At 37.1% G+C, this 16,176-nt stretch overlaps 1 protein-coding gene across 2 annotated transcripts; it reads left to right on the plus strand.

The window, feature by feature from the left end:
- Positions 1 to 1,177: 1,177 nt before the first annotated feature.
- On the plus strand, positions 1,178 to 15,275 carry LOC109057144 (synaptogyrin-1-like). Of its 2 annotated transcripts, none has more exons than XM_042720600.1 (4): positions 1,178 to 1,537; positions 11,642 to 11,879; positions 12,338 to 12,483; positions 13,309 to 13,860. In XM_042720600.1, exons 1-4 carry the CDS (start codon positions 1,442 to 1,444, stop codon positions 13,408 to 13,410), a joined length of 582 nt encoding a protein of 193 aa, XP_042576534.1. In that variant the 5' UTR covers positions 1,178 to 1,441; the 3' UTR covers positions 13,411 to 13,860. The 2 variants fall into 2 exon arrangements, with proteins under 2 accessions (XP_042576534.1, XP_018929904.2); XM_019074359.2 differs by lacking the exon at positions 13,309 to 13,860 and adding an exon at positions 15,023 to 15,275 and having other exon boundaries at positions 1,179 to 1,537.
- Positions 15,276 to 16,176: the final 901 nt, after the last annotated feature.

Raw genomic sequence — 16,176 nt, forward strand, 5'->3', positions numbered from 1 at the left:
TCCCCGTTTTTTTTTTTTTAATATGTTTTAAGGAGGACTGTTTGGGTTAGGAAAGCTGCTCTTTGATATGAATAAAAGGTTCTGCTTATATACTGTACAGAACTCATTTTGTACTCTGAATAAGCCTTTCCTGTTGGGTCAGTGCAGCAATAGGAATTGTGTTTTGAGGGACTTACCTTGGACACATGTGAAAATGTTTTCGCACTAATCTTTGCTGTAGTGCATTGGAACTTTTGCCATAAATCAGAACCACTGCAACTCTGTTAACTGTGGAAGTACAATTTTGAACCCTTTTCTTTTACGGACTTTTTGTGTGTGACTGAAGATACAAATTGTGCTTGAAATGGATGTGCATGGATGAATTTACACAAAAATATTGTACCAAGTATTTTTTTAAAAACAAGTATTGCTTGATTAAGCACTCTTACTAAACTCTGTGAACCACTTATTTCTAAATAACACCTTAGTAAATTTACACTCTCACTTCAGTCTTATGCATTTTATTTCTGACTACTAATCACCATCGTCCTCTGGTTATCAGCCAAATTGTTCACAACACACTGTACCTGTTATTTTCATTCAATAGTTGACATTTTATTGTAACACTGACTTTGAGCCTTACCCTCATAACATGTGAGACATTGGCAAATTTCTATTGAATAAGCCTACATTATAACTAAAATTCAAAAAGAATCTACCATGTACCAATAGTCTCTCACTATTCCTCTTCATATGAACTGCTGAATTTTCACAAGTGTCCTCAACTTCCTGGAAAGTGTATATATCGTTTTCCTTAAGTGGTGTTCCTATCTCATTACAGAAGTTATGCTGAAAAATGTATTCTATTATATTATAATGGTTTAATATACATTATAAACATTTTCTTATTATTTAGATTTGTCCGTCACCACCTGTAAAGTTTAATGCATCCCTATCCTTAATTTTTGGTTTTACGTACCATAAACTAAATAAATATTTTCATTTACTATCGTGTGTCTACTGTCTACACATAAGCATTTAGGAACATTGCTTTTCACCTTTTCACACCGTTGACGTTTACTAAAGTAATCCACGCCTAGTTCAAATTCATTTCTGCCACATAAACACAGTAACTACTCAAGTTCTGGCGGGCACGTGGTCGGTGGCGCGCCTAAGTATCCTCGAGAGCGCGCATCAAGCTTGACAGCATAATGCGCGCTCCCGTGTTTCCCGGATGCGTGTTTACTCAGTCTCCTCTCTCCACCCTTGAAATGAGAGAGGTACGGAGTACAAGGGACATCGTTTTACAAGAAAACCTCCACGAACGTACATCCAAGATCAAGACCGGGCGACAGAAGAGTCCAGGTGTAGCGCGTGGAAAAAATTGATTCGACACCAAGGTCAATTATCTTCCTATTAAAAAAAAAAACTTCAGACACGGAGAAATCACGAACCTCTGAGGATGGAGCAGGCATACGGGGCTGGCAAGGCTGGCGGCACCTTCGATCCAATTACGTTCTTTCAGCAGCCGCAGATTATTCTTCGAATAGTGTCATGGGTGAGAGGCATTCTGCTAATTGCATAATTTAAGCGCGAGCCCGAGCGTCATGTGATGACGCGTTAACGGCGAGTAATTTGCCGCCTAAATGCACAGTCTCCCGCTAATCTGGGCGTTCGCAATATATTGTTTCGTTTTTTATTTATTTTTTCTAGTTAAATAGACAGGTACATGAAGCGTGTGCATCACATTCAAATTGTAAATATGAGACTAGAGCTGACACTGATTTTCTTAAACTATTATAATATTTTTACAATTTTCTGGAATACTTGATTCTGATTGGACAGTCGTGATATTCAGCATACAAATATTGCTGTATAATGACTGTTGTCCAGGGCAACACTGTCTAACTAGCTATAACAGACCACTCATCTTATGTTACCTAAATAGCTAGTCATGTTCTGATATGAATTAATTCTTATATACAGAATAAAGCATGCAGAGGGTTGAAAAGCAACGGCCAGGCTGTGACAGTAGCTTAAGAAGCTCAATATTCATAAAGGAACCTGGCAATGTCTGCTGCCCTGTTACCTTTATGGGGGAGGTTTCTGAACAATGTTTAACACTTTGTGTCTTTGGTCATTTCCTCAATCTCGATTCAAAAAAGTGGCTCCTGATTTGTTTAAACATTTGGCCCTTGCATGGAGCATGCGTGCACTATTTGCTGATAAAAACGTTTGGTGGAGAGACACATGGTGAGGGGGTGGTGGGAGATTAGAAGAGGGTGGCTGATGTGGGGGGAGGGGTGGGCAGGTGTCTGAATCAGTGGTTAAGCCACAACTATGTAATAGGTGATCATGCAAGAATTGAAATGATTTATATATCAGAATCAACACACAGTAATATCATAAATGAGCACTGACTCAGGATTCATTGCTCATCTAAAAAAATACATTCACTGCCAACAGAAATTAGCAAAATGCTAAAAGTCCTCAATTTGTTCTCTAGTTATCATAAATATTAAACATATTGCAAACCCTTTATTTGAGTTTTAGTTATTTTAATAATTAAACATATTTCAGTTTGCATTTTCAGTTAGTTGCCAAGGCAGCATTTCTCATTTTCATAAAGTTTAAGTTTGCATGTGATATTTATATTAAATTAACGAAGTTTAGAAAAATAAATTAGTTAAAAATACTTTTGCAGTAATCATGAACCATTGAAAAAGTCATGGAAATTCGTTGGTTTTGGCTGTATTGGATAGTTTATATGACCCTTTTCACAAAACTGTGATGACATGTTTAACGGTCATCAGCATTGTAAATCCTCAAATGTTTTTCATATTTGTATTTTTTTTTAAATGTATGTACATTCATAACACTATTCTTTGTATTATATCACCTTTGCATCAAATTACAAAAAAACTGGTTAACGGTGATGTGAGGGTGTTTTTAATGCAGCGTCTATGGGAGAGACGGTAAATTTGACATCGTTCTCTCTTCTGACTGCCATTATCTGTCTCTCTCAATTTTTTTTCCTTTTACTGAAAGTCATGAAAACACTGTTGTGGAGTTTTTGTTCTGCTATTTGAGCAAATGGGAATGCAAAAAATATATTTGTGGTACAATGGAATTATTGATCATTGTGACCATGTAGAGTCTTTTCTATATCCTGGATATTTGTTAGTATTAAAGCTAAGCTACTTTAGTCTCATTTTCCTTGATTCTTGGTTTCTGTCATGTATGCTTCATTCTTCATGCTTATCCCGTTGCAAGCCTGCCCTGTGTGTTCTCTATAAACTGTCCGGGTGCTCCACTGCCTTCTCTGTGTTCCGACAAAATCACGTTATTAACAAAAACATTTAAATCGTAACGTTTAAATTAGTGCTGTCAAATGATTAATTGCGATTAGTTGCATCCAGAATAAAAGGTTTTGTTTGCATAATATATGTGTGTGTACTGTGTATATTTATTAAATATATATAGTTACAAATGCATATAGTATGTATTTTAAAAATATTTACATGTATTTACATATATATTTATATTCCTATACATTTTATATGTAAACAAAATTTTTCTTAAATGGGTCATATGACAATGCTAAAAATAATGGTTTAATGCAATGTGTTTATGCGGTTTAAGGTCCAAAAAACACATTATTTTCCACATACTGTAAATTATTGTTGCTCCTCTATGCCCCGCCTTTCTGAAATGCGTCGTAGTTTTGCTTTCACAACGAAACACACAGCATCTCCACGACATAGCTACAGCGAGAATCAAAGTTACGCCTTCTTTCTTTGCGTTAACATTTAGGTGGTGTAATGCAAATATTCCCACACAGTGACGTAGATATGTGGGGGCGTGTTCAAACGAGGCGTTTTAGGAGGGCGTGGACGAGTCTTAACTTTAATAATGAATGTCTCTTTGGGTTTGAGACTTTATTCTTTGCAACTTTAGGGATCTTATCTATGCACGAACAGCTTGTAACACTCCAAAGAGAAAGGTAAACTTGAAATCGCATGATATGACTGCTTTAAATGTATGCATGCATATGTGTGTATGTATATATACCAAGTAAATAAACACAGTACACACACATACATTACGTGAACAAAAACTTTTTATTTTGGATGCGATTAATCACGGTTAATCATTTGACAGCACTAGGTTAAATGTAAAATCTTTTTTTGAAATTTGTGAATCAATTCAAATCAGCACAAGATAGAACAGTGATTAATAAGTGAACCAATTTTTCCACCACCCCTAAGTTCCTGTATATGCACAGAAATACCAACCTTCAGCTTTAAGAGGCAACCAACTGTTGATTTGCCCGAATGTGTGCAGTCTGCTGTGTGGAATCTTCAGGATGGACTGGAGGTGTGTTCTTCTGATTCATACTCTGAGTGAGTGCTGCTTCTGCGTTGGCATGACAACTATCTGAGACCTCAGGCTGAATACTAACAGGCTCACTATGATGAAAATGAAAATGGATAAACAGTAAAAGGCATTAATGGGATTGCCTCTATAATATTTCTGGATTTGAAGCTTTCGTGTATTCTCTCTTTGGCTCTTTCTATGAACTGCAACATTAGTGTGAAGCATTCTCCTTAGTCATGTTTCAATTCTGGTATATACCGTGATGGATAGTGTCTGATTCAGGCTTGGAGTCTTTCCTCATTTCTTGTTTGTAAATAGGGTCTCGCTTTAAAATTGATGATCTTTTGGATCTTTGACTTGCCTAAGCAGTCTCTTTCCCACAGGAACCTTCGCTGACACATATTTCTCAGACAGAGTTTGATAACATGGGTGTTAAAAAACCTCTAAGCAAGAATCAGCAGTTCATTCATTTGTTTTCCAAGCTGCCACACTGTATTCATCCAGCATCTAACTGCAGTCTGTTTCTCAGAATCATTTTCCAGCTTGTCTGTTGCAATTACTCTTATTTGTAAGAATATAAATTATGGTGAAAACTCTGGCTTTTCTGTCCTTTACAATGAGCATGTGATGCTTTAAATATAGCAGGTTATTTTACTGTAGTCCGTTCTGGGACTAATGGCACAGCTGAATACTGCTGCAGGGCGACATACTCTTCATCTCTCTCCATATGTCCACCTTTTTTCCTGCACAGTCATTACGTCAAGAGGGAAAATATAGTTTGCAGAGCCTCTTTATCCCTCTAACAATATTATTATAGCTTGTGATTCATTTATTTCCTGGCAGGATTTTCCCTTGTCTGGTTGTGATATATTCTGGCAATGGATCACTGTAAACTCCTGCATTGTGTCTCATATCTAATCCACATTTATTATATCTTGCACTCTTATTAAGAAGCCTAGTAGGTAAAATATGATATGATAATATTTGATATGATAATATTTGGCTGAGATAAAATTATTTGAAAATCTGGAATCTGAGGGTGCAAAAAAAAAATCTAAATATTGAGAAAATTGCCTTTAAAGTTGTCCAAATGAAGTCCTTAGCAATGCATATTACTAATCAGAATTTAAGTTTTGATATATTTACCGTAGAAAAATTACAGAATATCTTCATGTAACATGATCTTTACTTAATATCCTAATGATTTTTGGCATAAAAGAAAAATCGATAATTTTGACCCATACAATGTATTGTTGGCTATTGCTACAAATATAATCGTGCGACTTTAAACAGGTTTTGTTCTCCAGGGTCACATGTGAGAATTTATATGTTGTAGTTTTTATCAGAGGTGCTATTAAAATATCTTTGACATGAAGTATGCTATTTACCAATGTAGAAGAGCAGTTACAGTGCAGTTTAATTTAATTTAATTTTCCTGTTTATAGCAAAGCACATCTATATGATTAATGTTTGTGAATATCCTAATCTTGTTTCTCCCGTCATGGACGCATGATTTCTGAATGCTGTGAAACAGTGGTCAGGTTGACTTTGTGGGGGAGCGCTTGGGATGTATAGGCGGTCTTCATCTGTAGTCTTATGACTCAGTCTCTCTCCCTCTCTCGTGATCTCTCTTTCCCTGCATAGTGAACACAAGGTCAGGGAGATTAAAAGCGAGGGATTGGAGGGGGAGGGGAGAGAGGGAGGCAAAGCTCGGCAGGCATGTAACAGACTGAGAAAAATGATGAGGGGCACTATGTCTTTTTAGTGGTCAGGAAGACATCCTTTTAACAATAACTTACACCATCCAGACCATTAGTGATGTAGAATGGTTGCTCTTTTCCATGCAATTACAATAAATGGATGCAAAATGAATACAAATGCACCATAAAAGAATCATAAAAATTGTCCATATGGCCATTAAGGCCAAACATACCCAAATTGAAGTCTCTATTCACTCAAGAATCAGATCAGCCTCAATTCATCAATGATTCATTCAAAATATTGATTTGTTCATAACAGAACTCCCAGTTTTCTAAATTGTTAATTGATGTTAGAGCATCACTACTGAGCTGTAGATTCATTTTACTATATAGCAGGTTTACTTTAACCTGTCATTGTCCTGCCCACTATCTAACATTACACAAGCGGCCACTGTGCTTTGTGTAAAGAGCCCTGTTGAATAGCTGGACAGCTCTGTTCCACTTTATTTCTCTTCCTTTCAAGGTGTTGATTGATTTATTGGTGGGTCAGCCATAGCTCTAAAATGGTACAAGCACAAACCAGCCCCAGCTGATACGTCTGGATGATTGAAGAACCATAAATTACAATGAAGACCAATGAAAGCCAATAAAATATGACACGCTGACCTTGTGGGATGTGCTGAACTCTGCAATATATGACATATATTTAAGATAGGGTAGCACTATATTAATCCTCTATGGGAAATCGTTTATTAATCGCCTATGGGAAGTAAATGCACTACAATACAGAACAATAAAGATCAATACAAAATGACAAATAAATGCTATTGTAATATTGATATCCTAATAATATAACAAGCTGGTGAAAAGAGAAGAAATGTAAATGGGTGTATGAATTAATGTACTGCGGTGGCCAAAATGATTAGAACACTAGTATTTTCACCAACTAAAATGGTTTTGGTCAGTTATTTCTATCTTTTGCTGTAGTGTGTCATTAGAAAATATCACCATAAATTTCAAAAAACCAATTATACCATTAATAATAATAATGACGACAGACATTTGTTTGCACAACAAATATGACTACAACAAGCACTCCACACAGAGATCTGATCTGGATTTTTACAATTAATGGCAAATTGAATGTTTAGAAATGTAAACTGACATTTATACTGACACTACAGCAAAAGATAGAAATAACCAGGGGCACCTTAATGCACGGGCTATAAGGGGCTGAAGCCCAGGGGCCTACACTTGGGAGGGGCCCACTGGCTGCTGCGAAATTATATTTTTTGAATAATTATTTGTATATTTGGGAGTTTGCAGCAGTGACAACAGCATTCTGTAAACAAACTTACACACTCATTTTCAGCGACGCCCTGCTTGTAGTATTTGTAGTGAATGGTTCAGTTTAGGTTTCCCTCACACAGTTTGTATAGGCCTAGTTGGTATGTTCCACCGATAAAGCGTATGAGCGCTATTCTGTGTGCGTGTCTCTATATGAATGTGCTAGAGTCCTTCATCCCAGGCCAGCCCGGGCCCGATGGAACCCGACTTTATTACGGCCCTCGGGCCGGGCTTTGGGCCAATTTTCACGTCATAGGTCAGACGCGGGCCGGGCCTTGGGTCGGTTTAAGGCTTCTCCTTATTTTGATATTTTAGACATCCATCAATTAGTGATGAAAAAAATTGCCGCGCTGGTGGAAACCACATGCGACCGTGCTACCACGACTGTCAAGAGCGGCTCTACGGTGTGTAGTGTCCCGCAGCAGCAGCAGTGTGGTGCGTGCCATCAGCGCAGCTGAAGAGTTCTGCGTTCAAATTCACTCAATAGGCTAACGCTTGCCGCAAAGCATCGGCAAAAGTAATTACCATAAATGTGTCAGAGGGTAACAGTAAGCAGATATTTGAATTATTTACTAATAAATAGTGTTTTCTGAGTAGGTGTCAAGGATGAAGTTGCCGATCCTGACTCGCCATCTTCTCATTAGACGTGCCTTTAGAGAGAAGTGCATCTTTACAGATTGTAAAAGTTTTTACAGTTTGTTTCAAAATAAAAACGCATGTTAGCGTTATGCTACCTACCGTACCGTAATGCTGTTGCCCAGGGGCCTCTGGATATCTTAAAGCACCCCTGGAAATAAGTGACTTAAAACCATTTTTACCTGGTGAAAATACTAGTGTTCTGATCATTTTGGCCACCACTGTATATGCTAAATATAGAAAATGTGCAAGAATGGGGTTGTCAGTTTATGATTTAATTTAAAGAGACTAGAGAAAAGCTCATGGTCAAATATAAACAAGGAGACAACTGGGACAAGGAACTGTTTTGTACATTTTTTTAAAAAGAAATTAGAGTTTTGCAAATTTCCACTGTTAAAAAAAAAAAGCGTTAAACATACGTATCTCTCGTTTCACAGACACATGTGCCTAAAACACTACAATCAGGTTGAAACAGAGCATGCAAAGCTCTGCTCCTGATGATCACAAGATCCAGATCCCGCGTGCTGCCTGTTACAATGCTTGCTTTCATGCACTCATTGGCCATGGGGCCTTGTGATCCAGACAGCTAATTTAAGGCAGGCAAACACACTTGACCACATACTTGAAATCACAGACTCAAGAGAGAAATATATATTACAAAAATAATGCTTGCCTTTAGCAACACTTTATTTTATGGGCAAGCACTGCTTTATCATCTCTAACCTTACAATCGTGTTTGCATTTACAGTCTTATTTGCGTTCATTTAAATGATTGGGTTGGCAAAATAAAAAAACTGCAAAAGAAAAAAGAAATGAAGATATGTTGTAGAAGTCAGATGTTGATTAATTGTTGTTTTTTTTAGTGAATCAGACTACATTGGCGTATGTGTTTGATTCACTAAAAATGAACTGGGCTCATGAGAATCGTTTGTTCATGAATCAGTCTACACTGGTGCTGCTGTATATGTTTTTGATTCACTGTAAAGAAGCAAGCGTTCAAAAGAGTCAGTTGTTCATGAATTGGACTACATTGGGTGTACTTTATGATTTTGATGAACTATAAAAAGACTAGGGCTGGTCCAAATACCATTTTTTGAGCTTCGAAGCTTCGGTAGTAATCAACACCGAATATTCGAAGCTTCGGAGGGAGGGGCTGAACATATTCTTCTCCGTACAAAAAAACCACTCTACAAACCAAGCAAAACACAATACAAACTCCCTACACTAAACTCCTGCCGCATGCGGCTGACAAATTCCCGACAGTAAACTGCTGCTGCATTCTATTTATGACTGACATAAATTTCAAATGATTTTCAACGGTCGCTTTGACGCATTCAGTGTAGAACTTTCATACAGTCTATTGTGTAGACAGACTTTAGCTGTTGCGGCACAGCACAACACTATAACTGTCGCGTCCGGTGTAGACACAGTGTAATAAAGTGTGTCAAGAGTGTGTCTCTCTGTCTATTTGCATTTGTATTATGTTGAGAACCGTTCATCCAATCGACTTCACGCGTGGCGGGTGTGTTGCTGCGGTCCCAAGGGAGTGCAGTGTAACATTTTGGCGCAATATGGACATGCGACACGTTCAGAATGAATAAACTTTTAATAAACTACAGAACAGCTCGAGCCAGAAGCAGCGCGCCTAACGTGGACAGGGCTTAGCCTATATGCTCCGAGAACAGACACTGCACTAGTGATACAAAACACACAGGTCTGTTAAGAGCAATACTTTTAATATAGACAAATTATTATTAGGCTGGGCTACTGAAAGGTTTTTTTTTATGTATTCGCAAGTATTTTCCAAGCAAAATAAGTGCACGTTTTCATCATGTGTAAAATTACTGATTAACATGCCGGATAAAAGCAGTTAGTTTTTTTTTTTACACCAACAATATACTATAGGCGCCTATACTACTTACAGAACTACTTTCAAACTTGATGTGCTGTCCTTGTCCTCACTCAATTTAAAGTGCTCCCACACAGCTGAGGTCTTCTGCATTTTTGTCTTCTCTTCCAGATGAACTGAATCATGACGTTAACTAATGGGCTATTCATATTCAAGGGCAAATGGGAACCATTTCGCAGGGGATGCCAGGTGTTCGAAAAAAAAAAAAGAATATTCGAATCAGGAAAATCGAATGTCAACCCACCGAACGAATATTCGAATAATCGAATATTCTGGTCCAGCCCTAAAAAAGACACCAGGTCGTAGTGTCATTAGTTTGTGAATCAGACTGTATCGTTTGCATAATGTTCTTTTTGAGTTCATCCTGCAAAAACAACTCAACAGAAAGACATTTCTTGCCATTAGTTTGAGGTACAGAATTCTTTAATTGCATGACAGTCAATACAAGCCTACATTCAAAATTCAGTTTTTTAGTTCTAAATTCCACTTCTAAACTGCAATACAGGAAATACTGTTAAGTGCTGAGGATTTGGAAGGTAATCCCATGGAATGGATTTAAATGTTACAATGTGATAAACAGAGATTAAAGTCCTATATTATACTATAGGACTTGATTTTACCTTAAATTATTCTTAAGTCAGCCGTGATGATATCTTGTTTATATGTGCTTGATAGATTAAGATAAAGGTTTGAATGAGCCATTGAACCTGTATCTTAGCAATTCCGTGTTTATTGGATTTGATGTTGCCAAACCCCTTAACATTAGTTTTAAAATAAAGCTGATTCCTTGGATTAAATCAAGGGCTTGTAGCTGCAATTAGGGAATAACTATGGGACAGTTTGCTGGTAGCCAAGAGCATTTTAACTTAATTGTAAGAGTGGAGTAATGAAGTGTCTCTTTCTCACTCTCACACATTGAGACATATTGTACAGATGCACAAGCCAGCTGTTAAAACCCTGGCCTTTGCCAAAAATTGCCTCCATCCTCTTGAAGACTGTCTGTTTCTCTGGAGCCAAAAAGAGAACATGGGCTCATCTGAATCCAAAAAGGCCCTTATTATTATGGAAGTGTCAAATCTACCATATAGCTTCCCTGTAGAAAACAAACCCAGTAACAACAAGAATTTTTTTTTTTAAAAACAGACATTTAATGCCTTCTGTGGTGATAGATTATATCTGCACACAATATTTTTAGCAAGAACTTGCGGTTGGGTGCAAAGAAACAATTTAATTTGTGCTTGTTTCTTTACTAGGAGAGCTTAAATCAGTACTACAGTGGGCATAAATAATATTTTATCAGCTTTAGTTGGGTCTGTAGGGCTTTTGACAGAAAAAATCAAGTTCATTGCAAACCTAAATTTAAACACCTCAAAAAAAACAAAATCACTCATACAAAAATATTACAACACAAAACTGAACCCTTTCCAAATCGATGCTACTAAACTGAACCTTTTCCAAATCCAGTGATTAGTTCTTCCTCAAAAGCACTTGTATTAACCTGGTACCTTGCATTTCACCTCTTCTCCACCTCGTACTAATCTAGCTTACACTTAAAACTTGCTATTGTATACTATGGATAAAGTTGGCTCTTATAATGAAGTATTGTGTAAATGAAATTAAGTGTGACAAGTGCATATCACCTTCATTTCACCTTCTTCCTTCGTGTTCTTCTTCTTTTCATTCCCCTCCTCAGATCTTTTCCATTGTGATCTTCGGATGCATTGCTAACGAGGGCTATGTGAACCGTCCGAACGAGGTGGAGGAGTTTTGCATCTTTAACCGCAACCAGCATGCCTGTAACTATGCCGTGGGTATGGGATCCCTGGCCTTCCTCTGCTGTGCCGCTTTTATGGCACTGGACGTCTACTTTCCTCAGATAAGCAGCGTTAAAGACCGCAAGAAGGCTGTGTTAGCTGATATTGGTGTTTCAGGTAAACTGCTGATATTACATGTCAGCATTTTTCTATCACTAATAACGATGCATTTACTGCAAGCCTCTGGCCACACTCTTTTTATACTCTTTTCACCATATTAAAAGCTTCTCTAGGAAGGTAATGTTTCCCATAGACAATTGATTTTAAGGTGTTCTTGGTTCAAAAGCACCCCTAGAGTCTAGATCTGAACGTCCGCTGCTGCAGCATTAACTTAAGCTACACTGCCCTCTATTGGTAAAAGGTAACTTCAGCTAGACTTATTGCAGTGCTGTGCTGAATTTGTTGTGGTGCATCAGCACCATCTCTGTCTGTACATATGAATTGACTGCTTTGATCAGATCACTATTAAAATATGCTATCACTCTATTTTCAGTTTATTTGTTTTCAATCAAAAGCATTTATTGTAATGCTTCATTGATATGAAACCTGCACCTTCCCATTTTTCTTCCCCTCAGCCTTCTGGTCTTTCATGTGGTTTGTGGGATTCTGTTTCCTGGCCAATCAGTGGCAGGTGGCTAAACCAGAAGACAACCCCCTCAAAGAGGGTGGAGACGCAGCCAGAGCAGCCATCACCTTCGCCTTCTTCTCCATATTTACTTGGGTCTGTACTGACTTAATTATATCTTCTTTAAATTTTCATTTAAATTGAATGTTTCCTACAAAATCGAATTGATCTGAATCATATTTAATGTGCAAGATTTAATATCTATGTTTTCTTCTCCGTCAGAATTTTCATTTTATTATATAGATGATAGCTGGGCTGCTTGCTCTTCCCAAGGCCTTTTATTAGATCAGATTACACTGGTGATGAACCAGTAATATTTGTATGACTTCGGTAGTTTTATTGTTTTTCTTAATATGTTGAATTAGCTTCTTTATATTTTCAGTTTTCATTTCATTCTAGTTTGACTTCCAATAATTTTGTGTGTTTTAGTCATTTTTGTTTTTTTAAAACATATTGTACTTCTATATCACGTTAATACATTTTTTTATTTCAGTTTTAGTTTTAGTCATTTAAGTACTTTTTTAGTTAGCTGCCAAGTAATATTTCAAATTTCCTTTGAAGTGTTTTCATCTAATAATTGAATTTTATTAGATTGCATGCATGTCATGCTTTCTTCTCAGTGAATGGCCTGTGAACATCAACCACTGTACATGACCTGTGCTTCTGATCCACATGGCTTCATTCACTAATCTTCTTTCTGTACTTTGCTCTCTAGCTTCTTTTCCAGAGAATTCACTTATTTACCCCAGTAATCCTTTCTTCGCTGTTTGCAGATTTCTCTCTAATCTCTAATTCCTCAAAGCACTTCTCTTACAGAAAACACCCAGCTGCATCAATAAGATTAACCCGGTGTTTTTGAAATGTTATTCCTGTCATTCTTTCTGTTGACCGTTGGCTCTGGCTGATCTGTTTTTCCTTTAGGGTGTTCTTACATTCCTGGCCCTTGAGCGCCTAAAGAAAGTCTCATTTGAAGAGGAATACAACAAACTGTTCACCCCTCATACACCACCTCCATTTGTCTAGCATTTACCGCGCACATATTTGTTTACTATGCCATAGACATCAACTACAGAAGCACCCCTCAAAAAATCCAACAGTCATGGAGACCAATGAAGACGTGATGTTTTTTGATATGATATGTGGTTGTTTTTTGTTACAGTGCCATATCAAGCCCTGAATTTCCTTGTACGAACTGGGAAGAGTTTTAAATAACATATGATCCTGTACATATCTGCCTGGAATTATGAAAGGATAGGATCTACAGTGAGATGATCTAATTTTCTCCTTTAGGTCTATTCCAGCGTTTATCATACAAGTAAAGACTGGGGTTAAAGGTACAGAACTTTTCAGAGGTTTGGGGACAGTCAGATTTTTTTAAAGAAATTAATACTTTTGTTCTGCAAGGATGCATTGAATTAACCAAACATGGAATTCATTTATAATATTAAAAAATATTTCTATTACAAACAAATGCTGTTGATTTGACCATTCTTCAAAGAATCCTGAATAAAATGTATCACAGTTTCCACAAAAATATTAAGCAGCACAACTGTTTTCAACATTGATCATAAAAAGAAATGTTTCTTGTGCACCAAATCAACATATTAGAATTATTTCTGAAGGATGATGTGACACTGAAGACTGCAGTAATGATGCTGAAAATTCAGCTTTACCATTACAGGAATAAAATATATTTAAGAAAAAAAGTTATCTTTAATTGTAATAATATTTTACAATATTTTTGATCAAATAAATGCAGCCTTTGTGAGCAATAAAAAAAATGCAGCCTTAATCATCAAAAAAAACTTCCTTCAAAAACATTAACAAATCTCACCAACCCCAAACTTTTGAACTGTAGTTTGTGTGCTAGAAAATCAATGCTGTCTTGTTGATTGGTTTTTTGTTGTTTTTTTTAATTGCAGTTACAGTTTTAATTGACTAGGGGGCACCAGTTGCACATTAAAATGTTCAGCTGAGCTCTTTACAGAATTGTTTTGTAAAATAATGTAAGATTGTCTACTCTACAGGATTTGTGGCCTGATACTTTGACGACATTACATTGTCATTCACCTCTGTTGTTGTCATGGCATTTCATGATCTTATTTTAATACAGTTTGTTTACAGTTGAGCTGCTGTTGTTGCTTAAAATCTTTAATGTATATTTATCCTGTGATTGATCTTATAATGTATACTGGCAGATTAGTTTGATTAAATTGTCTTAAGTTTGTCTCAAGTTCTGGTTTTATGTTTTGTTTTGGATTTAGGTTTTCTAAGTGTATGTTAAAAGGGTTTGGTTTAAAAGGTTATAGCTAAATGTATTCACGACTCTATTAAGCTTAAAGCTGACTAACCATCTAAATCTTTTATATTAATCAGACTAATGATATTCTCTTTTTCTCTCTCTCTCTCTCTCTCTCTCTCTCTCTCTCTCTCTCTCTGGTCTATCCTGTCATTCTTGTTAATTCCTTTCATTTAATTCTTCATTAATTTCCCTAACTAATACCATTTCATTGACTATTCACCATCAAAACTGAAAATTCCTCCTCTCCTGTTGCCATAATCCTATCATTTGTATTGAATTCCCCCTGATCCCACCCTCTAAACCTCTCCTCCTGGCTTCTTCATTTTCCTAAAGGCTGGTCAAGCTTTTTTCGCATTCCAGAGGTACAAGTTAGGTGCGAGCTCGTCTCTCTTCTCTCAGGACTATATTGATCCCAGCCAGGATCCCGCAGGAGTGCCTGCTGCAGGCACAGAGTACACTGGATACAGCCCTGACATGGAGGCGAATTATGACGGCTCTGGTGGATACCAGAACCAAGACTACTAAGGTCAAGTATAAGGATGTACACAACAGCCTTAACAAGCTAGGCTGACTGGGTTACATGGGGAAAACTAAATATTTGGGGTGAAAAGGAACTTATTTTGGGGTAGAATATGGGGACCAAAGCAGGCTGACAGGAATTCAGGGGTTTGTTTGGTGCTAAAAGAACCCCTTTTGGAATTAACTTTTAGCGACAATACATGATTAACGAGCGTTTCATTAAGTCTATATTAAAATAAGATATTTTGCAGTTAAGAGACTGTGGCACAGGATCTCTAGAAAGTGAGGGGGGGTTGCCTTTGGTTTTGGGCTTATGGGTTTGATCAGACTGATTAATCTACAGATGTGTGTCCATCCTGGTTTAGTACACTTCATCCAGATTTGTGAAAATAAATCTAAATTAAACTAATGGAACTTTGTCTCTAAAACATTCATAGGAACTAACTAGCTTAATACTGGCCATACCGCAGAAGTGAGAAAACCTGACCAAACTAAATATTTCTAAAGACCACAGCGTCTTTTTGTTGGTAAAGTGTAGGCGCTTCAATGGAATATAGGCTATGTCATTTTTAATAGTAGCCTATCATGTTCGGGCTCTCTGCATAGCTCTCTGCTGCCATTTTGTCGATGCCTGAGGTTCTTAAAAGATAATTTTTAATAGTAGCCTGTCATGTTCGGGCTCTCTGCATTGTACCAAGAGAGAAACTGAATGGTATAGCCTATATGTAATACAGAGCGTGAAAAACCTCTGAGTCGCTGAACTACAATCACCTCTGAGTCTGCTGTTTTTTTAAATTGTGCGGCTATGATTTGCATTCTTTAAGGTAGGCCCTATGTTTCTTTACAGAAAAAAGGCGACATTTCATATGCACAGTGTTAAAACCACAAAGTATCCTACAAACACAAGCTCCAATAAAGCAAAACAATCCCTCAAAAATCAAACCATTTCAGCAAAAATCAAGCCATCA

Source organism: Cyprinus carpio, chromosome B3 (genome assembly GCF_018340385.1).
Source record: "Cyprinus carpio isolate SPL01 chromosome B3, ASM1834038v1, whole genome shotgun sequence".
Classification (NCBI taxonomy): Eukaryota; Metazoa; Chordata; class Actinopteri; order Cypriniformes; family Cyprinidae; genus Cyprinus; species Cyprinus carpio.

Coding starts and splice junctions, on each gene's coding strand:
- LOC109057144 (XM_019074359.2), top strand. CDS start 1,442: ATGGAGCAGGCATACGGGGCTGGCAAGGCTGGCGGCACCTTCGATCCA. Junction 1,538..11,641: donor TTCTTCGAATAGTGTCATGG/GTGAGAGGCATT, acceptor TCCCCTCCTCAG/ATCTTTTCCATTGTGATCTT. Junction 12,484..15,022: donor TCTTCTCCATATTTACTTGG/GTCTGTACTGAC, acceptor ATTTTCCTAAAG/GCTGGTCAAGCTTTTTTCGC.